At 50.2% G+C, this 27811-nt stretch overlaps 11 protein-coding genes across 11 annotated transcripts; 4 read left to right on the forward strand and 7 right to left on the reverse strand.

The window, feature by feature from the left end:
• Nucleotides 1-281: 281 nt before the first annotated feature.
• Nucleotides 282-1742, reverse strand: PV10_02504 (uncharacterized protein; the record flags this gene model as incomplete). The annotated part of the gene is made up of 4 exons (XM_016366828.1): nucleotides 282-322; nucleotides 378-867; nucleotides 947-1382; nucleotides 1480-1742. 4 exons carry the CDS (start codon nucleotides 1740-1742, stop codon nucleotides 282-284), a joined length of 1230 nt encoding a protein of 409 aa, XP_016226346.1.
• Nucleotides 1743-2595: 853 nt separating this feature from the next.
• On the reverse strand, nucleotides 2596-3863 carry PV10_02505 (uncharacterized protein). The gene is made up of 2 exons (XM_016366829.1): nucleotides 3725-3863; nucleotides 2596-3653 (listed from the first exon to the last, which is right to left on the reverse strand). The coding sequence occupies exon 2, from the start codon at nucleotides 3579-3581 to the stop codon at nucleotides 2676-2678; it is 906 nt and encodes a 301-aa protein (XP_016226347.1). The 5' UTR covers nucleotides 3582-3653; nucleotides 3725-3863; the 3' UTR covers nucleotides 2596-2675.
• A 1212-nt stretch (nucleotides 3864-5075) lies between these two features.
• On the forward strand, nucleotides 5076-8070 carry PV10_02506 (uncharacterized protein). The gene has a single exon (XM_016366830.1). It carries the CDS (start codon nucleotides 5212-5214, stop codon nucleotides 7240-7242), a length of 2031 nt encoding a protein of 676 aa, XP_016226348.1. The 5' UTR covers nucleotides 5076-5211; the 3' UTR covers nucleotides 7243-8070.
• A 416-nt stretch (nucleotides 8071-8486) lies between these two features.
• PV10_02507 (uncharacterized protein) lies at nucleotides 8487-9238 on the reverse strand (the record flags this gene model as incomplete). The annotated part of the gene is made up of 3 exons (XM_016366831.1): nucleotides 8487-8906; nucleotides 8966-9116; nucleotides 9216-9238. 3 exons carry the CDS (start codon nucleotides 9236-9238, stop codon nucleotides 8487-8489), a joined length of 594 nt encoding a protein of 197 aa, XP_016226349.1.
• Nucleotides 9239-10101: 863 nt separating this feature from the next.
• On the reverse strand, nucleotides 10102-11058 carry PV10_02508 (uncharacterized protein). Its single transcript, XM_016366832.1, has one exon. The coding sequence runs from the start codon at nucleotides 11003-11005 to the stop codon at nucleotides 10355-10357; it is 651 nt and encodes a 216-aa protein (XP_016226350.1). The 5' UTR covers nucleotides 11006-11058; the 3' UTR covers nucleotides 10102-10354.
• A 384-nt stretch (nucleotides 11059-11442) lies between these two features.
• PV10_02509 (histidinol-phosphate transaminase) lies at nucleotides 11443-12944 on the forward strand. The gene is made up of 2 exons (XM_016366833.1): nucleotides 11443-11582; nucleotides 11647-12944. Exons 1-2 carry the CDS (start codon nucleotides 11494-11496, stop codon nucleotides 12872-12874), a joined length of 1317 nt encoding a protein of 438 aa, XP_016226351.1. The 5' UTR covers nucleotides 11443-11493; the 3' UTR covers nucleotides 12875-12944.
• A 671-nt stretch (nucleotides 12945-13615) lies between these two features.
• On the forward strand, nucleotides 13616-17447 carry PV10_02510 (uncharacterized protein). Its single transcript, XM_016366834.1, has 2 exons — nucleotides 13616-15819; nucleotides 16072-17447. The coding sequence occupies exons 1-2, from the start codon at nucleotides 14381-14383 to the stop codon at nucleotides 17180-17182; spliced, it is 2550 nt and encodes an 849-aa protein (XP_016226352.1). The 5' UTR covers nucleotides 13616-14380; the 3' UTR covers nucleotides 17183-17447.
• A 5-nt stretch (nucleotides 17448-17452) lies between these two features.
• Nucleotides 17453-20005, reverse strand: PV10_02511 (uncharacterized protein). Its single transcript, XM_016366835.1, has one exon. It carries the CDS (start codon nucleotides 19523-19525, stop codon nucleotides 17603-17605), a length of 1923 nt encoding a protein of 640 aa, XP_016226353.1. The 5' UTR covers nucleotides 19526-20005; the 3' UTR covers nucleotides 17453-17602.
• Nucleotides 20006-20372: 367 nt separating this feature from the next.
• On the reverse strand, nucleotides 20373-21330 carry PV10_02512 (uncharacterized protein). Its single transcript, XM_016366836.1, has one exon. It carries the CDS (start codon nucleotides 21188-21190, stop codon nucleotides 20753-20755), a length of 438 nt encoding a protein of 145 aa, XP_016226354.1. The 5' UTR covers nucleotides 21191-21330; the 3' UTR covers nucleotides 20373-20752.
• Nucleotides 21331-23041: 1711 nt separating this feature from the next.
• PV10_02513 (uncharacterized protein) lies at nucleotides 23042-25152 on the forward strand (the record flags this gene model as incomplete). The annotated part of the gene is made up of 3 exons (XM_016366837.1): nucleotides 23042-24313; nucleotides 24367-24578; nucleotides 24639-25152. 3 exons carry the CDS (start codon nucleotides 23042-23044, stop codon nucleotides 24850-24852), a joined length of 1698 nt encoding a protein of 565 aa, XP_016226355.1. The 3' UTR covers nucleotides 24853-25152.
• A 301-nt stretch (nucleotides 25153-25453) lies between these two features.
• Nucleotides 25454-27785, reverse strand: PV10_02514 (uncharacterized protein). The gene is made up of 5 exons (XM_016366838.1): nucleotides 27384-27785; nucleotides 26478-27312; nucleotides 26237-26418; nucleotides 25994-26181; nucleotides 25454-25942 (listed from the first exon to the last, which is right to left on the reverse strand). Exons 1-5 carry the CDS (start codon nucleotides 27506-27508, stop codon nucleotides 25674-25676), a joined length of 1599 nt encoding a protein of 532 aa, XP_016226356.1. The 5' UTR covers nucleotides 27509-27785; the 3' UTR covers nucleotides 25454-25673.
• Between the last annotated feature and the right edge of the window lie 26 nt (nucleotides 27786-27811).

Genomic DNA, 27811 nt, shown 5'->3' on the forward strand with positions numbered 1-27811 from the left:
ACATCCATAACGATCGACAGGCACGTTTAGAGTAGTGGATCACCGTGCCTGAAACAATCATCATTGAGATGTGGTTTTTCGACAATCTAGCAGGAGGCCATTTCGTCATCGTTAACTAGAAAGTCACTGTCGCCATCGCCATCGTGGATGGATTCTCTGGGTGACGTATTTGGTGAGATTCGATTCAGAAGGAGCCACGTTAGAGCATTCTCAACATTGAGTTGTGTAACCTGCTCAGACGCCATGCCACGCAAGTGCCCGTTCCATATCTTACCAACCGCTCATTTTGGTTCGCACACAGTCACAAAACGAGAAATTACGCCTGTAATCATGTCAACACTCACAAGCAGACTGAGATCTCGACAATGACAACCTACCACTCATAAACAACCTTCCTGACACAGCATCATGAATGACGGTAGTCATGCCCGGTAACATCTCGCCATCCCTGTCTTCAATGATCTTTTCCAACTCATACTCATACTCATCTTGACTTTCCCGATGAAGACGCCGCACCCTCCACACTGTCGCCGGTGGAGTCGCAGCATTCAAAGGGTCATCAAAAGGTCTAAGGGCTTCCAAACCCTTTGGCATGGTCGCCAGGTATAAGTCGCCATTCGCATCTTCAGAGATATTGTCGATGGGATAATCCAGACGGATGTGATGCACTTGGGTCAAGCTGCCGTCCGACGCTGGTCGATAGACTTTGACGCCTCCCACGGCAGCACTGGGAACATACAACAGTCCATCAGTGCCTAGGTGAAGTCCATTGGGGAATTTATGCCCGTATGACACAAGCTTGCACACTCCTTCCTTTGAACAGTAGGAGACATCTCCGGTTCCCAGGATGAGAGAAAGATGATGTTTCTGTTTTTGTGGTGGGTTATGTTAGCCTGATGCTTCTCACTCGAAACGTCCTTCCATCCACAGACAGTCCACAACTTACCCAACCGACCTTATGCGGCCCATGGTCATTGGTATAGAAAAAACCACCAGATTTGGTAACTGCCAGATTATTGGGCGTTGCGATTTGGACGTCAGCATACGTCTGGACATGGTCCATCTCAACTGCGCCTGGTTTCGTCGAGAAAACATCAATGGTATGGTTTCCTCCAACCACCGTGTTGTCCAGAACCTCTCCTGTCGCCGAATCGACCGAAGGACGAGCATTGATTAACCATAAATTGACCTGCTCTGGGTCATCTTCAGACCTAGTCCCCGTCATCCCCACAACATGGATCCTCCCGTCACCTGCCACGCCGGAATATCCACGGGGTTTGAGGACTCGATACGTAAAGCTTTGAGTGCTGGTTGGATTGTCAATGTCCATGGCGACAATGCGGTCGTCAGTGGCTCTGCCAGTTGCGTTTAAACGGTGGATACTAGAGAGGTAGAGGGATCATTAGTCACAACCATATCCTACACTTTCATGTTTGCCAGCCTGTCCCATCCCATCCCATCGAATGGACCACAACTTACTTTGGCATCCAATGTTTCCTCGCCTCGGAATCCGAGCAAGCGAGATATAGAGTCCTCGACTCGTGATCCAGCCACATATCTTCACATGCTTGAATATTCGGATCCCCAGTAATACGATAACATTTGAATGGAAAATCACTGATAGGTTGAATCGTTCGACCCAGACCGATGCCGACGAAAAGAGTTTCCCGAAGAAAAGATTGATACAACAAGGTGCCGAGGGCCACGAAGAGCGAAATGGTGGTGAGCTTCGGTCTGGCCATTTTGATGATGGATGGGATAAGGTTGCTGGTTCTTCTCGCATGCAAAAGAACGAGTGACTGGTGACAATCACCTTTTCATAGGAGGTATAGAATTGATGAATATACACAACGAACTGATTAAGGCGCCCAGAGTGTGGTTTGATGTTGATGATTTCAAAAATACACCATAGCTACCTATCCATGCTATGCCCAAAATAGCCGAGCTCTCATTGTCCAAGGTTCAAGGGGGCCCGAGGGTCCTATGTTAGGCAGGTACCCCAGGTAGGTACTAGGTAGTTAGGTAGTTTTGCAATTGATTCCCTAGGTAGGTAGGTATGTAAGCATCATGTCCAATACAAGCCATCCTCTTGCTAACGTTCGATCCACCATTACGAAAAAGAATGCGAAAGTGAAGTTAGCAGATGGTAGGATTGGCCTGATCTACTGCCAAGGTCATGATGGATCGCCTGATAAATCCATTCACATTGTGTAGGGTCACATCTCTTCCATCACTACTTCTCAGAACAGTCAGTCTACTACCAGCAAGTGTCCAATGTATCTCATGCAGGCTTCATGTTGATTAAATTGTCAAAGTGCCCGACATCAAGTTTATTTTTTTGTGTACAGCATAAATTGAATGAAAAGGGAAATCCCAGAGCCTCGGCTAGTACGCAGCGTGGGGGAGGGGAACACAAGTACTTTCTGGGGGTGGGGTTCGTCACGCCCTGCGACCTTTGGTGGCACCCCGCACCACGTCTTGCACAACTGGACTCTGAAGGCATTGCAGAACGCCACTGCGCTTGAAATCTACAAGTATATCATCGAGTTGGCTTGAACCGGAATAGCCGTGGGTAGCGAGTATGTCAGAAAGTGGTTATCCGAGTACAATTTCATTCTGGTATCAACATCACAGTCATTATGTACTTTCCCAGCAAGCTGAGCCAGCCAACCCGCTCACTGCTTGTATTCATCACCAATCTCCTTTTCCATTAAATCAAACAGAGGCTTCGCGCTGAACCACCCTGCTCGAGGAGTGCCCACCGCCTTGTATGTGAAAATGGCGTCTTCCTCGTCAATCTTGACAGTGGTGCCACCGCGTCCAGCGGCGGCGGCATCGGCCAAAAGCTGAGTATGACAGCACTTCTCAAGACTGAGGAACCAGAAGACAGCGGCTTCGATAGTTTGACCAACGGTGAGCAGACCATGATTTTGTAGGAGAACGGCCTTCTTGTTTCCAATGGCCTTGGCAATGTTCTCGCCTTCTTCCTTGGCCAGAACCACTCCCTTGAATTGTTCGTAGACAGCATGATCCTTATAAAACGCGCATGAATCTTGGGTAGTGATGTCAAGCTCGCGGCCCAATGTACAGAAGGTTCGGCCGTAGATAGAGTGCGAATGCGCGGCGCAGTTGACATCAGGGCGAGCACCGTGGACGGCGGAATGGATCATGTACGCAGCTGTGTTGAGAAGGCGATTGGGACCGCCATCAATGACCTTGCCCTCGTGGTCGACCAAGATCAGGTCACTGGCTTTGATCAGGGAAAAGGCGAGTCCGAAGGGATTCACCCAGAAGGTGTGAGGGTCTACTGGGTCTCGGATGGTGATGTGACCTGCAACTCCTTCGTCGAACCCATATTTGCCAAAGATGCGAAAGGCAAGAGCCAAACGCTCCTTGAGATATTGTCGTTCCTCGTACTTGTCGGTGAACTTGGGTGGAGAAGGGAAGAACTGCATCTTTGCTTCGGCTCCACGTTGAGTCAGCTTGGGCTCATTGGTAGCCGTGCCTTCTGGCTGAGAATCGGCTTTGTCAAAACCGGCAGAAGGGGTGGTCTCGGTGTATGTTGCTGTAGGAGGGGCCATGGTAGAGGATATGGACGAAGTCAATGGTGGGGATAGAGATGTGTTGGTGTAAAATGTCGACTGTGGTGAAAGCTGGAAGATGGAGAAACAAACAAAAGTTAGAGCGTCCCCAGACGATGGAGGGATGGTTATTTGATATATACCTTTTATCTACCGACTACCGAATGTCGTGGGTCGCTTGGGGGTCAGGGCGCCTGGGCGGCTGAACATAGGGTGTAGGGTAGAGAAACGAACGTGCGGGCAGCAATCATTGCGAGACTTGTGGATGTGTGTGGATGGAGGCTTGGTGGGAGCGGGAAGTGGCAAACAACCCTCCTGCCCTCTCAGACCTCTTTCCTCTCTCGCCCTTGCCCAGTCAGAGTCTCCCTTCCTGCCAACTGATGATAATCATCCAAATCGGACAGGCGCAATTGGGCATTGGGCCTCGGATTTGCACGATCCTCGACCCCACGACTCCACCACGTCTTTCTCCATCCATGGCTTCTATCATAGGGCCTCACGGGCATGAACGGATATATCGCCGCACTTTCCATATAGGGAGTACACGCACAATCCCGCAATTGGAGAATCAGACACCAGTTGCCGTGTCGTGCGTGTCTTCTGTCCGTTTAGTGGAAAGTGGTACCCGGCTCGGTGTAGTATTTGTGCGAGTTTCGCACCTCTGATTTCATGGCCCTAGAGAACGAATGGCGGAAAACGGACCGGAGAACTCGATTATTGGCTGTAGCAACCGAATATACCCAATGCCTGCGTGCCTGCGTGCCTACTCTAACCGTACATAAGCACACGCATACGAAATACCCATCCGTTCTCTGCCTTCAGATGGGGCTTGCTCCCTCACTCTCCATAAAGTCTTGACCCGCGGTTGTAGCGGCTATTGCGGATCTCGATGGTTGTCCTACGCGAACTCACATACCCCAGATATTGATTTGTATTTCCATCCTGGTCACAGGCTACAGTCCACTCCGGCCAGTCTGCTTTTCTGTTCACAATCCCAGCCGAGGTACAACCAAGTTGAGTTCATCGTCCCGTTCGACATATGATGGTCAAAGGAAAGCGGGAGGACTATTCTGCAACTTCATTTACAGATCAACAAAAGATGCCTCACCGCTTAATCCTCTCGTGCTCGCCGCCAATCCCAATGCCATTAATGTCCCGAGCAAGCCCATCCAGCCTAGACCAAGGTCAAGACAACGCAGAAGGGACGTGTCAGGCAACCTCTGGGAGCACCCTGATGTATGATGAGGACTTTGACATGTCCGCTTGTTCATTTGAGTATTTCACCCAATGAGAGCACAGGAATTCCAGTCTCACGAGTGAGTGTCGAATCCCTTTAACATGCTCAAAATGGATTAGCGCAATTGTGCCGAATATGAATTAGCTCCATGATTTTAACAACTCTAATGGGCTCGCTTCAACTTCTGTTTCTGTCTTCTCCATAGAAATTTTGGACTTTCAGTCAGGAAAAAGAGGGATTGTCAACTTGGAGCCGTCAATTCTACTGCATTGTGATTCCTTTTCATCACAACCACCATACCATCCTTCATATACTTCGTTCTATTCTATTCCCACATCCACTAGCAGCCCGTTTCCATTTTCCGCTCGCAAGTTTTCTCTTCCCTCCCGGGCAATGTACAGCATCGCCCGCTCGGGGCGTTTCGCCTCTAGAGCTGTCCGACTAATCCCCTCCACCTTCACCCTTGCTCCCTCTGCCTCTTTCATCCCTCGACATCTTCCTGCAAGAGTCATTGCATCAAGCTACTCTTCTTCGACTCCTCGATTTTCACAATATGGACAATATGCCCAGACTGAATATACCTCAGTCTCCAATGCAGATGCGGGAGACTTTGGCGCCGAAGACATCTCCAACGTCAAACGCGAATTTTCACAATTTGCAGAGTTGGGTCAGGCCGGGATCATCGACAAGAGAGTCATCAATACCATAGTCAACAGCATGGGAATCCATACCATGACCGAAGTTCAACGCATGACCATCAACGAGTGCTTGGACGGCACAGATGTCATCGCCCAGGCTCGGACTGGTACCGGTAAGACGTTGGCTTTCCTTATGCCCATTGTCCAACGCGTATTGAAAGATAGCAATATCGATTCCAACTCTCGCCGTGCCGATATTGGCGACACAAGAGCTCTTATCATCTCCCCAACAAGAGAATTGGCTGAGCAGATTGCCGTCGAAGCCAAGAAGATCGTTCAAGGAACCAACGTCGTCGTCCAGACCGCCGTTGGCGGCACTCAAAAAGCCTTCCATCTTCGATTGATGCAGCAGCAAGGCTGTCACATTCTTGTGGGCACTCCCGGTCGAGTCAAGGATCTAGTCTCAGACCCTTACAGCGGCGTTCGCCTCGACAACATCCAAACCTTTGTTCTCGACGAGGCCGATCGACTTCTTGATATTGGCTTCGGGCCCGAAATCGACGAGATCCAGAGGTACATGCCCTCGCGTCGAGAAAGGGATCGTCAAACCCTGATGTTCTCGGCAACCATCCCCCGTTCTGTCGTGGGCGTAGTCAAGTCAACCATGAAGCCTGATTTCAAGTTTGTTCGAACCGTCGATCCTGAAGAAGCTGCAACACATGAATCTATCCCCCAAGTAGCCTTGATTATTCCAGGCCTACAAAATCAAATCCCTACCATTGTCGAGGTTGCTCAAAATGCAATTGAAGAGCACAAGCGTGATCCAACAACCAACATGCCGTTCAAGGCCATCCTTTTTTACAACTCAGTGAACGAAGCCCATCTCGCTCATGAAGTCTTGTCAAACCTGCGCGACCCCGCCGACCAGGGTGGCATGTTTGCTCCTCATCCTTTGGCGCCCTGCCGAATCTTCGTCATGTCCAGCCAGCTCGATCAATCGCAACGCACTCGTATGTCTGACGGTTTCCGAAATTCTGAAAGTGGAATTTTGATCTCCACTGATGTCAGTGCCCGTGGAATGGACTTCCCCAACGTCTCACATGTCATCCAAGTCGGCCTTCCACGTTCCACCGAAGACTACGTTCATCGTCTGGGACGGACAGGTCGTGCTGGCAAGAGTGGCAAAGGATACATAATTGTCACTGCCGACGAACGTTACGAATTGGCCCGACTCAAGAAACAGATCCACACTAGCAACTTTAGCGAAGAGAGCCTTCCCACCAGTTCCCTGGATATGACTCAACCATCACACCTTGCTCCAGAGACTGCTCGCATCATGCAGATGGTCAAGGTTGGTGTATCCCGGGCATCAAACCAATTGAAGAGCAAAGCATACCAAACCATGCTTTCCTCCGCGTCGCAGTCTCCCGTCGGTCGTACAAAACAACAAGTTGTCGATATGGTCAATGCCAATGCAACATACGGTTGGGGAATGGCACGCCCGCCAACTGTGAGCCCAAGGTTCTTCCACAAAGGAGGCTTCGACGGGACGGTCGGTATCACCGTGGAACATGAGGATAGACCGCAACGTGAACAATCACCAAGGTGGCGCCACCAATCAGAAGACCTTAGGAACGCAAGCCCGAACGATTTTACTAGCGGCGGAGCTTACGGCCGGACCAGAGGCTACAGAGATAGCCGGGGTGTCCGTGGTGCCTTTGGTGGCAGTCGAGGATCAGACTCGGATGGTTTCTCGAGAGGTTTCTCTCGTGAAAGGAGCTTTTAAGCCGCTCCTTGCTCGTTCAATATCGGACGACAATGGCGACACCAGTCGTGGGATTTTCTAGACGGTGACCAAGACCACGGCACTTGGATTTTACGACGCACCTGCTTTCGAATACAAAATCGCCGACACACAATGAACGGCTTAAAGAAGGATACACGCGACTCATCCTCAAGACATTCACATTGTCATATTTACAAACCACTTGATGGCGCAGCGCAGCAACATCAAGGGCACTCACTCACCGGCATGTCCCCACTTACGCCATATTCCCCATATCTTGCTCCCCACCCAACACCAACCGTCCGCTCGAAGTACTTCATCCCGACCTTGCAAGCCGTGCGACAAACACGGAAATCGCAATCAAGCAGACTCCAATCCAGCACGTCAAGCCACATCGAGGACAACGACCACGACCACAGTTGGTGTTTCACCTGTAAATATAGAAGGATATTTTTGGGTTCGTGCATGAATTTTGCTCCAGGAGTCCTACTTGGTGTTATGTGGAAATCGGGCGATATTCATTCTCTTTTCCGTTCTTGTCTTGTCCTGTCTACATACACTACCTCCATTACACCACACAACAACATCCCTACAACACGCCTTGTCTCGATATGCGAACCACGACCACCCCATTCTTCGCCATCTGTGCATATGACGCCTTCTGGAAGTGAGGGTTTGGCTGTGCATATGAGGGAATGTCGATTAATAACAGAATCATTTCGGCGATGGAGGGGGGACATGGCGCGAATTGTCTTTTGTACAGGAAAGGAAAAACTTGAATCTCCCAATACCAATGACATATTTAAACTAAATTTGTTCTCGTTCTTGTTCTGGGTCGGTGTCTATTCATGTCGTAGGATAGATATCTGCATGATAAATTCAAAAGATCAAACCAAAAAAACAAAAAAAATCACGTGATTTACAACACACATGACGTCATGATATTCAAGGAAACATTTCTGTCAGGAAAAGTGCAAATAGACAAGATACCTACCTTAGGTACCTAGGTAGGCAAGATTGAATCCATCAGGCTAGGAGGTCTGTAGCTTAGGTAGGTACCTAGGTAGGGACCTGAAATAGGTGTGATGCTTCATGATACATGATCGAGACAAGATATCCATGAAACGGGAAATCACAGTATTAGAGGACTGGTGCCATTCATGACCATTGCCATGATCATCTATATGAAGTGAAGAACTCATCCACTAGAATGACCTCTCAACTTCCAACTACTAGTAGTTTAATTAATTCTGTCTTCTCCACTGCTCAATCTCCTGCTGACTCAACTCTCTCAGGTCATTTACATCAGCCACCTCCCCTGTAATCGCCCCCTTGACCATTTCCACCCCACGACCGATAAAAGTGCCTTTACTGACTGCATAAGTCGCAGTCACAGCCTTGACCTTAATGACACCGATACGGGGATCATTCTCGCCACCATCATGTACACCATCACCCAGATCGCCCAGCCATGTCTTGAGTGCGGGACTGTAATATTTCTGCACCACGCTGCGGTCGGTAATTACGCTTGCTGTTCCAGAGATGGATGCCCAGCTGCCGTCGCCGGTGAGGAAACCAATGTTGACGTGGGAGTCTGATTCAAGATCGGAGGTTTTGCCGGTTTGTGTGTTGGTGTGGAAGAGGAGGTCGACGCCGCCGGATTCCTAATATAGGAGGAGAGGCTTAGACGGGATTGGTGTTAATGTTTTTTCCCCTGACGTACCTGTGCAGCCACTGCCATGGCTCGAGATACTAACAAGCCAGAGTCGGCTACCCGAGTGGTCATCAGACCGAATTTGGATGATTTGACAAAATCAACGAGGTCTTGAACCTTTTGCTCGAGACCGGGTTCATCTTTGTTTTTGGCCTTGTATCTATTTGATGTCGCAGGTGTGTCAGCCTTCATGGAATGCAAAGGTCTCGGGAGGGACGGAGATCAAGAGGGAGAGATATGGCCGCGGATCATGACTTACGGGTCTGCGGGTTGAGAAGACATGGTGTAGGATCTGTTGGAGGTGTAGACTGGTGGAATATGTGATTGTAATGGTAGTATTTGATTGAAATGAAGAGCACGGGAGGATGGACAGACAAATCTGGAGGAATGTAGTAAAGAAATACTTCTAGCACGCCAGATCGATCGAGCCCCAGGCACAGAAACAGTTCGTGTCATGAGTGACGTAGTTGGAGTTATGTATTTGAGGGGAGAGTGAGAGCATCAGAGTGCTTGAAATATGGCTGGCTGTCATACATACATAAAAGGTACCGATCTCAACGGAATTTCAGTGGATGGCACCGTTCCGGGAAAGGCACCAGATTCGTTGATCAGGTCCTCTATAGTCATTAGTGGATCTTCCCAAGTCCAAATGATGCCGTGACGGAATTCTGCATGGAGGGGAACACAATGTATGGGACTTTGAAAGTGGTGTGCGTCATTGTTTGCGTTTCAAAGACGGACTCCGGGCCATGCTCCGGATCGATGGTGATATCTCTGGACCAGAACGTAGGGTTTGGTCCTGTAGTAGATTTACATAGCATTGGAGATTCCCCTATCCCTCTCCGAATGCGTAATCAGCCGAAAAGTGAGGAATTCTTGTGTGATGGATTGTTTGTAGCATCGACGAGGCTGAGATGACCGGACGAGACATCCCAGCCAATGACGTCAAGACTTGTCGGTGCCAAAATGGAGAATTTTTGTGCTTTTTCTCTCCTGGAATGAAGCGTCTGGACGCAGAAGATGACGGCAATGTTTCTCCATCCATGAATAGGACTTCTGCACGGGGCTCTCAAGACCTTCTACTGCGCCTCAGCCTGTTCTGCTGTCCGCAGGCTGCCTGTGACATTCGTCGTCTTTGATGACCTGGAAGAGGCTGCTTCCCCTGAACACTGGAACTCAACATGGGCTGCTGCCGCAACGTAGCTCGTGGCAGGACCGTTGAATGTAGACACCTTTTTGTACCATTTGGCTCTGTCCTGATCGCAGGACTGATGAGGCTTCCTTGGCGGCTAGATGGCGGTGGATTGGGATGACAACCAAGACGATGGGATCGCTTCACTGTTGGCGGATTGATGGAACATTGAACCTCAAACATTTTCAGAGGTTGTCAGAACCGCTTCAAGTAATAATTCCAAGTCGACCTTCCCATTCATCTTCCTGTTTGACTCCATCTGCACCACCTTTCCTCCTCTTCTCATTTCGCTTGCGCCTCTTTTCTTCCCGCTCAGCCGCGTCGATTTCTTCGGCCTTCTTGATCCGCGCTTGAATGTCAACCTCACCTAGCCTCTTATCCTCCTCCTCTTGGGCCCTCTTGCGGGCCTTGAGCATCTCGAGCCGGTCTTTGACGTCTTGTAGGGTGGCTCTCTTGACTTCTCCAGATTGACCAGTGTTGATGAGATGTTGTTTTGAGTTGAGATGCTCGATATACTGGACGTTGTCTTTATAGGTCAGGTCACAAGCCTCACAGTAGAAGCCGGCGCCTTTGCCTCGCTTGCCAACTCCAGCACCAGCAGGAACTAATGTGCTTTTGCCCACCATGGAGGCGACATCTAATCTGGAGCCCCGGGCAGAGGTGTCATCCAAAGCCGAAAAATCGACTGCCTTGTGCCATTTCTTGCCTTGTAGTTTAGCCTCGTAACGGGCTTTGCTTTCCTCTCTTCGCTCTTCATCCTCTTTCTTGGCTTTGGCTTCATATTCGGCCTTGTCCCAGGTTCTTCGAAAATCGGTGTCGGAAGCAGGTGCGCCATATGCTGATTTGCGGTCAGACATGGTGAAGAAGGGACCGAGGTGCTGATCGTGGAAGATCTTTGCTGAGATGGACCTGTTTCTCTGGTGGGTTGGAATTTCCAAAAAGTGATTGCGGCCTGCAAGTCAGTTTTGGTACCAAAGTTCGAGGGCGACGTGGAGAACGCAGCCATAACCTTGGAAGGTTTAGCGTGGAGAGAGTCTGGACATAACGCTACTTAGGCCTTGGAGAAGCTCGGGGCTCGAGCGGGCCCCTAACGTCCAGTGGTGCTACGGGCACAATCCGGGTTGTTGATTGGGGACGAGGGGACTATCGGCCGCCTAAACAGAACTGGTTACACCTACGGAGTAACCGCAGCTGGGAGTGTGGGATGAATGCCCCTCTCTAAGTAGCCTGGCACCCATGCAACATTGGCGTCAGTTGGGGTAACTTTTTTTCTCATCTTCGTTCCTGAATGACTCAATAATTGTATCGCAAACAGCACTGCCACCATCACACTCATTAACAGCTCATGATGCCTGGGAGACCCTCTCCATTCAATCTCGAGACATGTGCTCGTCCCAATATCTTGAAACTCAAGCCTTATCGCTGCGCTCGAGAGTACGAACCTTTCCTTTCCCCTCATCGAGTCCTATGGACAATACTGACTCATTGTGAAATCCAGTGACTACAAAGACGATGGCAAGAACATCTTGTTGGATGCCAATGAAAATGCATACGGCCCAGGTCTTGATCTGACCCTACCAGATCCTCAGCAGAAATCCTCCTCTACCCTGTCCACCAACCCTCAAGTCGACTTTCTCGGCCTCAATCGCTACCCCGATCCTCATCAAGCCACACTCAAAGAAGGATTCTGTCGACTGCGGAACACCAAGGTCCACACAGACAAAGACTTGAAGCCTGAGAATCTCTTCTGTGGCGTAGGCTCAGACGAAGCGGTCGACGCCTTGCTGCGCTGCTTCTGTAGGCCTGGCAAGGATAAGATCCTGACATGTCCACCCACGTATGGCATGTATGCTGTCAGCGCAGATGTGAATGACATCGCCAGTGTGCATGTTCCATTGGACCCAGACAATGGCTTCTGCCTCCAGCCTCAGGCAATCAACGAGACACTGTCCGCCGACCCTTCGATCAAACTAGTGTATATCTGCTCACCAGGCAATCCCACGGCGGGCTTGATCAAGAAACAAGACATACAACAAGTCCTAGAGCATCCCACATGGAACGGAGTGGTTGTTGTGGATGAAGCATATATTGATTTTGCACCAGAAGGATCAAGTCTCGCAGAATGGGTATTGGAGTGGCCCAATCTCGTGGTCATGCAAACTCTCAGCAAGGCATTTGGTCTGGCCGGGATCCGTTTGGGAGTGGTATTCAGCTCGCCCGACATTGCTACACTGCTCAATAACATGAAAGCTCCCTACAACATCTCAAGCCCCACGAGTGCCATTGCAACGGCTGCCCTCCAAAACGACAGCCTCAAGGTGATGCAACGGAACAAAGCCAAGATCATTGAGCAGCGGGATCGGCTATTAAAAGAACTTCCCATGGTCCCTGGTGTGGGCAGATTCCGTGGCGGTTCCGAATCCAACTTTTTACTGGTGGAGATTCTTGACAAACCGCGTGAACAAGGAGGACAGCCCGACAATGCCACGGCACTTCATGTCTATGAGACCATGGCTGGTCAGCGAGGTGTGGTGGTTCGGTTCCGGGGTAAGGAGTATGGATGTCAAGGGTGTCTTCGGATCACGGTAGGCACGGAGAAGGAAGTTGATCGATTTCTGCAAGAGATTAGAGCAGTTTTGCAACAACAATTTTCAAAGGGATCGCAAGGGGCTAATGGTATTCTGGAAGGAAAACGGGAAACGGCGGCGAACGAAGTGATAGCCTAGCTTGCTAGCTTGGTAGAAAACAAGGTGTTTAGAATTTCGATGCAAGAATGACACTGGAAAAAGATCTGATCCTACAAAGCCTCGTGGATTTGCTAAGGAAAAAGAACCAAAGGTAAACCCCTCACCCTGCTTGGAAGATCCTGGCGGGGGTTAGCGAGCTTCGGTGCACTCCGAGGACACAAGCCCCACGTTCACTTGCTGTAAATCATGAAAAGAGTGGTATTAAATCCTAGGCAACGTCTTGCAAAGTACCTAGTACTAATCCCAGCATATATCTGGTATGCGAATACTCCCACATGCGTTCATCTCCTACGCTAGGTATCCATAAGTACTCCGTAAGTTCTTGGTAGCGATGAATTAGGTTCTGTCAAGTAGAGTGGAGCTTAGAACTGGAGGCGGGATGGCCCGAGGGAAGCAACAGCGATAGGTAACAATTGGACATTGTTGCCTGTATACGTGCCTTGGAAGATCCTGTGGCTAGGCACCAAGCGCCTATTGACTTTGAGGAAGTCCCTGAAGAGCCTCTGCCTACAGCGTATGCCCTCGTATGCTCCTGCTCATGCACCCGCGCCTTCGCCTGCCTGCATCAAGTGGATTGGCATCTACACCAGACCAGATTGGGAAAGAAGTAAACCAAAGGGAAAGATGCCCAACTGCAACTTCGCTCTTTCCCTCATCCAATGATGAATTTCATCCCACCATCGAATCTGCGTTGCAGCTCATCCTCTCACACTCTGCCAACACATCAACTCACCACCCGTTGAACCTATCATTCCAGCCGCTCTACCATCCTTGCTTCTGCCAGTCGCCTTCAGCATCCCTCTCAGATCACGACCTGCCTTTACACTCAAACTAAACCCGAACCCGCCTGCAGTCCTGTCACCCGGTTGCCGCCCACCGCCAGTTGCCAGTCGACCCTCACCCTCCTCTTCCCAGACGCCGCTACCAACATTTGATGGTCCTGCATCTTCCCGCATGATTGCCTTGCACCGGCCATCTTGAATCTGTCCGTCCTTTCTCCTTCTGCAGGCACCAAAGGGCAAACACCAGCATAAGGACTGTCCGTTTACTTCTTACTGGACGCTGTGACTGCGTCTCTGTTTGATAGTCACCATTCTCAGCATTTCCAGTGCCAACGCCCTGCTATTGTCATCAACCTCAAGTCCTCCGCCGTCCAGACAAGCCAATTCTAATCGCATTGCATGTCTCACCCAGCATCTTAACAGCCTCACGATAACGCGCTGGTCTTCAATTCCCCACCTACTGTGACGACCCAAGTGAAACCATCTTCACACTTCCCACAACCAGAAGAATCACAATAATTCTCAGCCGACTTTAACCGCCCTCTGCCTCTCCCACTTTCCCACCGACCGCACCTTCATACGTCTGCCTATCTACATGACCCTTCTTCTTTGAAAGACCCTCCCCGCCCTTGTCATACAATGTTGCGTGCCATGCGCAAAAGGATACTGATCTACATTACAACCTCACTCCTCTGATTTCATCATGGTCAAAGCAGATATCAAGCGGGACTACTACGCTGATCTGGATCTTCCTCCCAACGCCGACCTGGAGGATGTCAAGAAACAGTTTCGCATACTTGCCAAACGCTATCATCCAGATCGAAACCCTGGCCATGAGGTGGAAGCGGTCCCCAAGTTTCAAGCCGTGCAAGCGGCCCACGAGATTTTGATCGATCCCGTGGAAAAGAAGAAATACGATGAAGGTCGTGCCCGCCTCAACGCAAAACAAGCCCAAACCTCTCAAACCTACACTGCCCCCTTCTCTCCTGACCCTTATGGCTTCGCTCGGCCACCTGCCCCCAAGCCACCCGGCTCAACTCCCCAGAATTTTCCCCCTCCGCCGAAGCCAAGAGACAAACGTCCGCAATTCTCAATGCCCAATCCCAAACCCACTTCTACGAGCGCGGACAAGTACGCTGCGTGGGCTCGCACGGTTCCAGACCCACGAGATCGACCAAGATACGATGCCGCCACATCAGCAGAAGCTGCCAGAGGCTTTTCGAATATGAGACAAACTCAGTCAAATCCTCAAGCCCCTACTCGAAGCACTCGCCAGCATCCAACGGCTCCAAGACCGCCCTCTGCCGCCGACAATTTCCACGTCCCCAGCGGAACGTCAGGAGCCTTTCCCGGCTTGTCCAGAACTCAGAGTGCTAGAAAGCCCACAGGATACAACACAGCCCCCTACGGATCTGACGAGCCTCAAGCACCACGTTCTGCTTACTCGTATGTGAGAGGTGACCGTTCCCAGGCTCCTCCACCGAACATACATGTTCCCGAGCCGCAGTCCACTCGAGCGCCGCCTGTGACCCGGCCAAGACCTGCTGTGAGCCCTCTCCGTCACACCAGATCGTCGGATTATGATATGCGATCAAATCAACCAGGTTCTTCACGCCCATCCGCCAGATACGCAACAACTGGTGGAGAAAAGACTAACGTACACGGCGACGGTGTTCGTCGGTCAAGCAGCGTCCGTAATTCCCCTGTTGATCCCGAATGGGAGGAAGATCGTGGCCCTTTCGGAAGACCAACTGCTTCACGTCATGAACATGTTCCCCGGCATCGTAGTGCGAGCCCAAAGGTAACCTCAAACGGAAGAAATACCACCTATGCCTCGTCATCCTCATCGGAAAGCGACGACGAATGGGGTACCATCCACAATCGACCCAAAGCTACTCCCAAGAGCCGCTCGAAGCCCGGCACCACTCCTACTTTCCAAGCCTTTGCCGATAATGATCCCGCCCTCACTGGCCAATTTCCAAACACCAACTACACAAAGGTAGTTAATGACGGCCAACATTACTACCCCCCACCAGGCTCGAAAGATCATACTAGAAACCCCTGGTCTACCACGGTCTCCCCTGATGCTGAAGTGCCCGGTCATAATTTTGCAGGATACGGAGGAAACACAGATGGACCCAAGTATGCTTCCCCTCCTACTCGTTTCCCTTGGTTAGACAACTCTGGCATCAAGCGTTCCCCAAATGGACTTTGTCTAAATGGTGTTCCTGCATGGGCAGTCCCCTCGAGTGTCTTCCCGCAAAGAACTCCTCTACGCCCTGCCTTCGGCCACCAGTCGGTGCCGCTCTATGCCTTTCCTCTCATGTCTTTTCCCAATTTGAGACCTAAATTGCCCTCACACTATGACGCGCACGCCGCTGACATACTTGATAGTCATGACCCGCAAATGTCTCAGCCACAATCTACTTTTGTACCCTCAGAATGGCATGACAAAGTCACCTCAGATAACTTCCAACCAACCGACACGCATGTGCGAAAATCTCCCTCCAAGTTCAATCGCTCTACCAACAAGCCGACGACACGTGGGAGGGGATTGTCGAGAGCAGGTGACGGCGAAACTGGTTCTTCCAGTGAGAGCTCGACGAGTCGCACACGAGAGCACCGTGACTCAAAAGCGAGTGAAGACGCCCGTGCCAAGGCAAATGCTTTTCAGCCACCAAAATTGCCGCAGGATTGGGCAGCTAGGACGCGACAGAATCCGGAAAAACTGGCCAACGGGTCACAGCAGCGAAAGGATGGCAAGCCTCATGTTGACTCTCAAGATCCAGCGTATGTTGTGGTCGAAGAAGATGTGGAACCCATGGATATTGATGACTCGCCTCCCAGCAATGGTAATGGTGTACATCAGCCCTCAACCAACGGAGCATCTCGAAACCCTACAGCAGAGTCATCACGGTGGTCTTCAAAGCGATCATCAATGAGTGGCGTTGACCTGAGAGAATTCACTCAGCATGCTCCATTTGCTCCTAGTGCAACAGGGCTAAAAGGAATGGACGACATTGCCGCGAGCTTACCTTTTGAGTCGCGCGCCGAAGCAAAGGTCGACCTAGATCGACAGAATTCAGCAAATAGAAATCGGCTTCTCGATATGCCCAGACCGCCGAGGACCATTGAACCTCCGTCGGAAGATCGTCTAACAGAAGAAAACTTCATTCGCTACACGAAAAACATGTCAGCCTACATGTTGGAGTGGAACAAGTTCAATGCCAAAATGCTCGAGCATTTTCGACACCGCCAGGACCAGGTTTGTGGTCACATGTCTACGAATTGGATCACGATGCACAGTGACGGGCCGGATGCGCACGCGGCTGCAGCACAAATCGAGTCTTCATCCGTCGCCGCAGGTTATGCCACGTACATGCAATGGCTGGAAGACGACGCCAAGTGTCGGGCGTGGTGGGATGAGGCATATGACAAGCACATGGCCTCTCTCCGAGAGTTGGGTAGAATTAGAGAAAAGGCGAAACGTTCATTGAGGAAATGAACCGGGTCGTCTGGGAGTTTATTGAAGCCTTGGAGTATGGCAGGATACGTGGAGGTGCATTCTACTGGATTATTGGTTTTGTGACTTTTGTGTTCAAAGATGAGAGCGGCATCCTCTCTTAGAATACTGTCGTGGTGGTTCGACTTTGCTTTATGAATGGTTGATTGGATTTTTTTCTCTGGCTCCAGGATGAGACATGGGAGAAAATTGACGACAAATGATGCAGAGCCATGTGTCGTAGAAGGACACTAAATGAGAATTGATAGCTTTGTTGAAACTCGAGCCTTAAGCTCTTGAGCGTTCTTTTATTATTCTCGATCTCGAGACCGTGTTCCTCAGCAACGACGGCCACTCGTAAATACTTAAAAATCCATATTTATTAAGATACATAGTATTCCGTCACTATCCTTTACTCTATCACTAGGACATTGCAACAACAACCTCCCACGGGCGCAGGTCGATGATCCACCCGTCATGCTCAGTTCTTTGAACGACATTGTCGCCCTCATTGAGATAATTTCGCAACTCCTCCACAACGGCACCACGCCTCACTGCGCCGGTGGCTGGATCGCAGAGGATATCGACCGCAACTGCCGGGATGGGCCAGCGCACGACCTGGCCACTGAAGTTGGTCATGATTATAGCTTTGTTAGGAGTCGACTGCTGAGTAGAAGAGGAGGAGGAGGAGGAGGTAGTAGTAGTAGTCGCCGCAGTACGCAGATACGCCACCACCGTCTCATGATCGAGATCCAACATTTCAAAATCGCCATAGACAAAGACATGCTTGAGCGATTTGCGAATCGCAAGTAGTCGACGCCAGTAATGTAGGGGAGACGTCGGGTCGTTGATCAGAGTCTGAGCGTTCCATTGCTGAAAATCCGGATGGATAGACATCCAGGGTTTCAAGCCCGAAGACGACAAGTCTTTGTGTCTAGGTAGAAACCCAGCATAATCCTCAGCAGTCGGCGTCCACTGCATTGGCGTACGTGCGTTATCACGCCCGATCAAACGGTATTGTTTCTTGAAAGCAGCTTGAGCTTTCTCATCATCCGCATACTCCTTCATCACCACCGTGTTCCAATGATTCTGCAGTTCAATATCCTTGTATTCATCCAACGACCAATTTTCAGGAATGTTGATCTGAGCCAGTTCCTGACCCTGATACACGAACAACGTCCCGCTCTGAAGCGCCAGATGCGAAGCCAGCATCTTGGCCGATTTACTGCGATATTCGTCCGAATCGTCACAATACCGAGAAATCGTACGTGATTGGTCATGGTTCTCCATATAAATCGCATTCCAACCGGCATTATCAAGCATGAATTTCTGCCATTTGTTGACGATGCGCTTAAAGTCGCGAGGAGTGAACTTTCGAGCCACCCATTTCGATTCGGGCTCGTGGTCCATATCGACGATTTCGAATTGGAATGCCATGCCCAGTTCGCCGCGGTCTTGGCCTACGGCTTTCAGAATTTCGCGGGTGTCTGTCACGCCAGGCATTTCTCCGACGCTGAATGCGTCGTATTCTTGGAGGATTTTGCCCATGCCTTGGAAGAATTCGTGCAGGCGAGGTCCGCATGCGAAATGCTCGATGCCGGATTGAAGGAATCCAGGACGTTGGATTGAGCCGTCGGGCAGGCCGGGGGCTTTGGATATGAAGTTGATGACGTCCATGCGGAATCCGTCGACGCCTCGGTCGAGCCAGAAGCGGATGATGTTGTGGACGGCGTCGACCACGGCGGGGTTTTCCCAGTTCAGGTCGGGTTGTTCTTTGGCGAAGAGGTGGAGGTAGTATTCTTGTGTGTGTTCATCCCATTCCCAAACGGAGCCGGAAAAGTTGGATTCCCAGTTGTTGGGTGGGATTCGTTCTCCTTGTTCGTTGTAGCGTGGCGGTCGCCAGTAGTACCAATCTCGAAAGGGGTTGTCTTTGCTGGATCGTGAGGCTTGGAACCATTCGTGCTGGTCACTGGTGTGGTTGACGACGAGATCCATGACGTATTTCAGACCACGGTCGTGAAGGCCCTTGATCAGATCGTCGTGGTCGGCCATTGTGCCGTATGGTCGATGGATGTCTTTGTAATCTGATATGTCGTAGCCCATGTCGACTTGAGGGGATGCTAGAATGGGCGAGAGCCAGACGATGTCCACACCTAGGGCTTTGATGTAGTCCAGTTCAGAGATGATGCCACGTAGATCCCCGTGGTTGGATCCAGGCGTACTGCATTTGAATGACGCCGGATAGATTTGGTAGACGGAGCTTTCACGCCACCATGTTGGTTTGATAGGCTTTTTCACCACCTCGGCCCTTTGAAACGACGACTCAGTAGGGGCTTGAGTCGTCATGTTTGCTATTGCTAGCGTTGTGATACAATAAAGAGCTTCTCCACGTCTCGTTCACAGGCAAAAGAGACTAACACAGATGCTCGGCCTCTTAATGGTTGAGATAGGGCGTCGCACCAGCGTCCCCCTGCAAAGAAGATACCACGGATCAAGGAGGTGGAAGAAAAATGTTTTTGCCCAAGCCGAAAAGACTGAAGATGAACGACTTTATGAGGACCTCAAGCCCAGCAGAATGGTACCAAATAGTACCAAATAGTACCAAACGGCAGGACTTCTGAAAATGGACACGCAGCCAGCGATGTGTAGCCGGCGGAGATAGGTCCTAACGTCAAAAGCCGCAAAAGTCACCAGCCACTTCTATCACGGGGAAATGGTCGCCGTTGAAAGAGTACTAACACAGGAGAGAGGATAAGGACGGTGGATGATAGAAAGGACCTCGCGTGCTTGTCATAGACATCATTTGTGAGAACGCGGATGATTGACTTCAGCGTATGCAGGCGAGTGGAGTGGCAGCGAGTATTTCACCGAGCACAAAAGAGAGAGCCTGAGCACGACGTGCCATGACTCTTGGTCATTTTCGAGTGCGGAGAGGGCAGATCTGGTCCGTGTTGGCACTCAAGGGCGAGCATTTTGAAGCCAGCTTTCGCTTTGTTCACGTTTGTAGAGAGTGGTTGTGGTTGACCGCAAAGACAGGCTGAAGGGAAGTTGTTTTTCGGTGACGATGTCGATCACTCACGTGACATGTTTATATACGCCGGAGCATTAGTCAATATAGGTGCTCTTCCTGTGGAGTAAAACCATGAATAGTGCAGTCCAACGTAAGTAACGTGACTTACACTCCTTACTTAGTCAGCCTTCCTAGTCCTAGTGACGATTTCTCACATCTGCGCAAGTGTGATATTTGAATAGTGAAACGATACTTTGTCAAAGTCTCGGCTCGGCCCTCTCAATTACCATGTCTTTGGGTCCGCTAATGTTAGGGAAGTAGATCATTACAGAAATAACGGAGGATTTCGAGAAAATCTGTTGAAAAATATGCTTGGATTCAATTTCAACTCAGCCAACACCCGCCGCTTTCAAATGAGGTCTTTTCGCACACATATCGCACTCTCCTCGTTCAAATCCTTGAAATCAATAAGGCACAGGGTCAACTCAGTAGATGAGATGTCTTCCTCAGGAATGGACTCTGTTCAATGGTCTGCTGTTCCATCTCTACTCCATCTCTGCTCACTAAGCCTGGCCTGGGGGTGGCAACTGGAGTCCACAACCACCACAGAACTTGTCACCGACCCTGCATTGATTTCCGCACTTTGTACAGAACAGCGCATCCGGTCCTACATATTGAGGTGGAGCGAGATACCTGTCATCTGGTCTGTTTGCTGCCCTTTCCCTCACCTGCAACTCGGCTTCCTTGCGGGCTAGTTCTCGTTCTTTGTTCAGCATGTCCTGCCTCTGCCTCTCACTTTCTGCCCTCTGCCTCTCACTTTCTGCCCTCTGTTGATCCTCCCGCTGCCTTTGGGCCTGGTATGCAGCTTCTTGTTGTTGGGCTCGAGCCTGCATGGCTGCCTGACGTTCTGCTTCAACTTGCATTCCTCTTCGAGCTCCCGACCTGGATGCTCCATAGACCACAGCAGCACCTAAAAGGGGAGATCGTCGTCTGGGAAACATTTCTGCTGATTGGGTGCTATTGGCTGGTGTCAGGAAGAGTGAATCACTTCCAGCTCCTGGCCTAAAGAATACTCACTTTAGTTGGTCAAAGTTATTAATCAAGCCCGTAAATTAAACTGTGACTTAGTTTGTAATGCTGGACCAGAACAAAAGCAGGTTCCAGATTCAACGGACCTGCCATCTCTTATACTGCTTGCAGAGGTCGTCTCACTTCGCTTCTCCTCCTGCAAGATGGTCAAAGCGTCCCGTATTTTAGACTTTAGTGATAAAGCGCAGCAAATCTATACGAGAAGGGTGCGCCTTCTTTTTACGTACAGTGGTCGAGGCTCGAATGGCCCCTACGTAAGCTCACGGACCTGAAGTTTAGGGTTCGAGCCCTAAACCAATCCATTGATCAAGTCAGCACTGCCATGCAAGCAATAGCTCGTGTCTTGCGCATTCCTAACGGTGCATGTGACTGGACTGGTCGTCTTTTCGCACCTTAATCCACGCCACCACTGATGTGAATGGAGGGCGACAAGGAACTATCATGCCAACTCCGCATAGTGTTGCCGAGGAATCACTTTCCACGTCTCCAATGACAGGCATCTTTTGAGCTTGTCACCTGTGCAGTGAGTGTATGGAACTGGGCGATGTCGAACGCCCCGTACCGGGTAGGCCGAGGTCTTTTGTTCTCCCAACTGCTGGTATCCGTCCAGATAAGAACGGGTCCAGGCCTGGTTGAGTGCTCGCGACTTTGTTAGAAAACAATCAATCACAAGTACCTAGTGAGGCAGGAAATTTCACGGAATTCGATGATGTTAGGCTGTGAGCTCTCCTCGACATATATTAACAATTTATAAAACTGCTAGGTCTGTAGATTCAATGAGAATGGCCAGCGATTTCATTTTCGAGAAAAAGCAACATGTCTTGATTATGCATGCTTTATGCATGCATTTGATTAGTGCACACCCATTGCCCTGGGCTGGGCGAATGAGATACTAAAAGGCACTGCCCTGCTCAAAACGCCCGCTAATTGACGAAAGGATTTTCGGATACTCGGTATTTCGGCCGTTGGATCGACCGTTGGATCGACTGATGGATCGATCGTTGGATCGACTGTTGGAACGACGTCAGTGACGACTCTTGCCGAACCCTCAGTCAACATCAGTCAACCGTTCAACTTCGACAGGTGTCCAACCATAATACATATTCACAACAGAAAAGACCATGGTAAAGCTCTGGGGTCTTTAGCTCCTCTGGCAGCCAGTTCTCAGCAATGTGAGATCATCAGAATGGGAAATGTCCCTCTTCTCCTACATGGCTTGAAATTCCTGCGTGCGCCTCTCTTCTCCCAAGACTTATGGCCAAGATGCCTTGACGGCACACTAGATTCTTGACTGGTGGGCAGCTCCCCACTATGACGATGTGTCGCCTCCAAAACAATGTTGCACTCATGGCAGAGCATGCCGTCCTTACCATGATTCGAAACTTCAGCGTTGTTCGATTCGCTGTTCCCACGTGCCAACAGGATCCTCAGTGATGTCTGATCCAAGGCTCTCGTTCTGATCGCGATGTGATTTGCGATGGGTCACGCCGGAGAGTACGCGATTGGGTCTACCCCATCTTTTCCAGTGATTCTCATGACCATGCAAAAGGCTTGTGTCTCAAAGAGTGTGCCCAGAATCACCATGAAAGCTCAATTGTCCCAGATATGACGTTTGTCGCATGCAGATCCGGGGTGATTGTATTTAGATCCGCTTCAATTCCCTGCGCTGCGGTCTCCCATCCAGATTTGCATCAGTCACACATTTCCAGGTGTTTTGACTTACCTCTTCCTGTTCATTGTCAATAGTCTAATCTTTGTTCGACATGGCCGACAGGCAAACCAACCCTGCCTCGAGGCGGTCCTCAGCTACTGTTGGTGGAGATGAAGCTCTCAACGTACCAGCCATTCCGACCAAGGAAGCCTTCGACGATGACAGCAAAGTTCCGTTCATGACCATGCGAACCTTTTTTATGACTGTCGTGGTCTCCATCGGTGGTGTTTGCTTCGGTTATGACACTGGTCAGATCAGTGGTTTCTTGCAAATGGACGACTTTGTCTATCAATTCGCCGACGATCGCGACACTCTCGAACTCAGCGACATCCGCACTGGCTTGATCGTCGCCATGTTGTCGATCGGTACACTTTTCGGAGCTTTGATCGCCGGTCCCGTTGCCAACAACCGTCGCATCGGTCGCAAATACTCCATCTGCATGTGGTGTGTTGTCTTTTGCTTAGGCAACATCTTCCAGATCGCTGCCCAATACCCCGTCTGGTATGTCATGATGATCGGCCGTATCATCTCTGGTTTCTCCATCGGTGGTCTGTCGGTCATGGTCCCTGCTTACCAGGGCGAGAGTGCGCCAACCCACGTGCGAGGTGCCATCGTGTGTTGCTACCAACTTTTCATCACTATCGGTATTCTCCTTGCATATCTCATCAACTTTGGCACCGAGACTCTCTCAGGTACCGCATCCTGGCGTGTCCCGCTGGGCCTCAGCTTCCTCTGGGCTCTGATCCTTGGTCTGGGTATCCTATGCTTCCCAGAAACGCCACGCCATCAATTCCGTTTTGGCGAGGTCGATGCTGCCACAGAGAGCATCGCCAAATTCTATGGCGTCAGCACCAAACACAAGGTGGTGGCAAAGCAGCTCGCAGAAATGCAGTACAAACTCCAACTCGAACGCGAAGAAGGCGAGAGCTCTATCACCGAAGTTTTCACCGGCCCTCGCATGCTCTACCGAACCTTACTCGGTATATGTATCCAGGCTCTTCAGCAACTCACTGGTGCGAACTACTTCTTCTACTATGGTACTACGATCTTTTCGAGTGTCGGACTTGAAAATCCATTCATCACGCAAATCATTCTTGGTGCGGTCAACGTGATCACCACCTTCCCTGGCCTCTACATGGTTGAGAAATTCGGTCGACGGAAGTGCCTGTCAATCGGTGCTGCCTGGATGTTTTGTTGCTATATGGTATTTGCGTCGCTTGGCTATTTTTCCCTCGAGACCGAGGACGGAAACGATCAAACCATTGGTTATGTCATGATCGTATTTGCTTGCTTGTTCATCGCAGCTTTTGCGTCTACATGGGGGGTGAGTTACCATGTTATATCTGACAGAGCCCACGTTTCTAACATCTCTTATAGCCAATGGCATGGGCCGTCACCTCTGAAATCTATCCCACTCGCTATCGATCCGTCTGCATGGCACTTTGTGCTGCGTCTAATTGGGCCTTCAACTTCTTCATTGGCTTTGCGACACCATTCATCACTTCCGACATTGGTTTCGCCTACGGCTATCTTTTCGCCGCCTTCAACTTCATCGCCGTGCTTGTGGTTTATTTCTTCCTTCCAGAAACGTGAGTACTCTTCCCAATCAGTTATCTGATCCTGCAAAATATCATTCTAATGTCCCCTAGTTCTGGTCGCTCCCTCGAAGAGATCGACACCATGTTCCTCTTTGAGGTCAAGCCATGGAATTCCAGCAAATGGACCGCACCTGAAGGCGAGGAACTCGCCAGCGCCGATCGCCGTCGTATCTCGGAAGGTGGTCGCCGCGCTAGCAAGGCTTTGGAATCTCGAGCCGGCAGCTATGCTCAGACTGAGAATGCCGGCCGTGGGTCAACTGTATAAAAGGTTTCATGAAAAGTTGTCTGCTTCATTTACAACAAAGCACTTTCCTTTGGGTCAAAGCCCTCGTTGTAATACTCTATGTAACACTGGCTGGAAATATGGACGAGCGGCGTTTGACAAGTCTGCTTTTGGAAGAATCTATCTGGAAACAAGCATCACTACTGTTCACCACCTCGCCTACTCTAGTCCCCGCGGCCGAAGAGCAAGTCTGAGTCATGACGCTACATACCTGGTCCTGAAAATTAGGCTGATATTCTGCAAGTTTTAGAGCCACGAGGGTTGCCCGTGGGGCAAAGCCGCCTGTTTTGTCGCTTACTGCAAATTGCCCCTTTTTAGCTCATCCTTGCAACGTGCTTAAGCAGGCTCTGCATACGAGTACGAGTGCTTAAAGTTTCATCCTAAGTATAGAGAGTGTCTAATGTCGTCTAGCCGGGATCTACACTGGGGAGAAACTGGGCCATTGTCTGACTTTGAACACTATAGACCTACTTGGCTCCGATCACATTAAAACAATACGGCGGTGAGAGTCATGCATTGATACCGACTGTGATCACTGATTATTCCTGCTAGAGTATTACCACCAAGTTGGCTTTGTTGCACTGTCGGTGCTTGGCCGGTGCCGACTGTCGAGAAGTATTGTCTTACTAGCTAAATCTGAAAGAGAGGAAAGCAGAGGAGAGAAACAGCCTCAGCCCATGTAGTAGGCGGCCCAGCCCAGCTGGCACCTGCCCTGCTGTTGCAAATGTAGTTGTGTTGGCAGAAACGGCCTAACATCGACATTGATGATCATCATCCCAATTCGACAGAACGCAGGGGTCTACTTAGACGTTCTTCCTCTCCTCGGGTAGAGTCTCGATCTCAACGCCACGTCTCTTCTCATCCAGGTTTGTAGTGTGAGCAAGGGTGCCATCAAGGCCAAGATCGGTAGCAAGGCTCAATCCCTTCTCGGTGGCAGCACCACCACCTACGATGGCATGGTCACCATCGAAGTGCTTGGCGATTTCCTCGAGAGGCGTGTTGCGAGTTTCAACGTAGAAGAAGTACACAACAGCCAATTCGATGGCAAGCCAGGCGCAGTAGAAGATGTAGTCTATCATGTGCGTCAGTGGGGAGCTGCATCAAGAATGGAAACATCACTTACACTTCCATCCAATATGGTCCAAGGCGATCGGGTTGACATATTGGTTGAAGAACAATGCAATGTCGACCATTAAGAACATGACAGTGAGACCCTTAGCGCGAATATTGTAGGGGAGGATCTCGACAGTGTATCCGACCAACATGCCAGACCATGCAATGTTGTACCAGAAGTAGTAGATGTAAATCATGCTAGGAAAATAGGTGTTAGCTGACAGTCAGATGATGCTAAAATTGGGAAACGTACCCAACCACTGCATTGGCCGCTGACTTATCGCGAGTGATGTTGTATCTGGCGGAACAAATTGTCCAAACGATGAAGGTTATCAGCATACCGGCTGTAGAAGTGAGGAAGAGCTTGCGACGGCCGACCTTGTCGACAAAGAAACAAGCTGTCACCGCAGTGATCAGATTGAAGATTTGGAGGACCTGTGAAATTGTCAATAATCTTGTCACGGCGAGGAGTCGACAGGAGGTCCTTGACTTACACCGTTGATCAAATTCTTGGTCAAGCTCTCTGTGTAGCCTATGTCGTCCAATACCTTGGAAATGTAGTAGGACACAAGACCATTACCAGACCACTGTGAGAAGAGGCCAGCACTGAGCAGGATGATCAATCTACGTCGGTTTCCCTTGGTCTTGACCAATTGGAGCCAGCCGTTTGATTCGTTCTCTTTCTCCATACGGATGGTGTCGCGGATTTCAATGTACTCAACCTGAACAAGTTCATCGTTGACGTTACCATTGGCGTGGACCTTTGCCAAGGTCTCGAGACCCTTCTCCTCCTTTCCGTGTGCAATATGCCAACGTGGAGACTCGGGAACGAACCAGATGAAGAAGATCTGGACCAAGGACGGTACTGCTTGAACAATGGTGGGGATTCGCCATGACCAGTTGTTTGGAATGCGGTCAGTGCCATAGGTGAGCCAGGCTGCAACAATGGAACCTGCATACCAGGTTGTGTTGTAGATGGTGGTAAAAATGGCTCGATGTTGAGGGTGGACCAGCTCGGTAATAAGCAGAGGCGATGCACCGTGTGCGATGGCAATCCCGAAACCAAGGAGGTATCTAGCACCTAAAAACATGCCGAAATTGGTAGAAATGGATTGCAGGACAACACCAACAAGCATAATAAGACACCCGAGAAGGATACCTGCGCGTCGACCTAGAAAATCGGCAGCATATGGAACAAACGGAATGGCCGAGAGGGAACCGATCGACATGATGGCGTTGAGGATACCGATCTTTCCTCCTCTGGGGTGATGGAAATAGTCCTTCCAGGGGTCAAGTGTCTGAAGACCGTTCATCATGGAGCCATCATATCTGAAGTTACAAAATCAGTATCTCTCAAAGACAACGAACTACCCAGGCTGGGTTTCCAAGGTATGACCTACCCGTTCGTGGCACTGGTGAGGACGACAAACATCAAAATGATGTAGTATTTCCTCAAAGCCTTGTCTTTGTACCATGTTACGGCGGGAAACTGGCGTCCGCCGAGTTCAAAAAAGCCTTGAGCCATCTCGGCGGTGTGTATCAGATCTTCTCTGTGGCAGATGAGTCAAAGGCGAGAATGTCGGGATGAAGGAATGGTGACAGGGCAAATCCTGAAGATTCCTCAGTAGGCACATCTCCCCTTTATATCCTGGTGGCAGAGTCCATCGAGTCAATTCTGCCAGATTTCAGTCTCCTTCCGACGCCCGCGTGCATTTGGTAATAGCGTAGCAACCATCAGACCAACTCCATGAGCATGGATCACGATCAAGGTGCTGGCATGCTGCATAGAACATGGCTTGACAACCCACCACATCTCGACCACGGGATG

The sequence above is a fragment of the Exophiala mesophila genome, assembly GCF_000836275.1.
Source record: "Exophiala mesophila strain CBS 40295 unplaced genomic scaffold supercont1.2, whole genome shotgun sequence".
Lineage (NCBI taxonomy): Eukaryota > Fungi > Ascomycota > Eurotiomycetes > Chaetothyriales > Herpotrichiellaceae > Exophiala > Exophiala mesophila.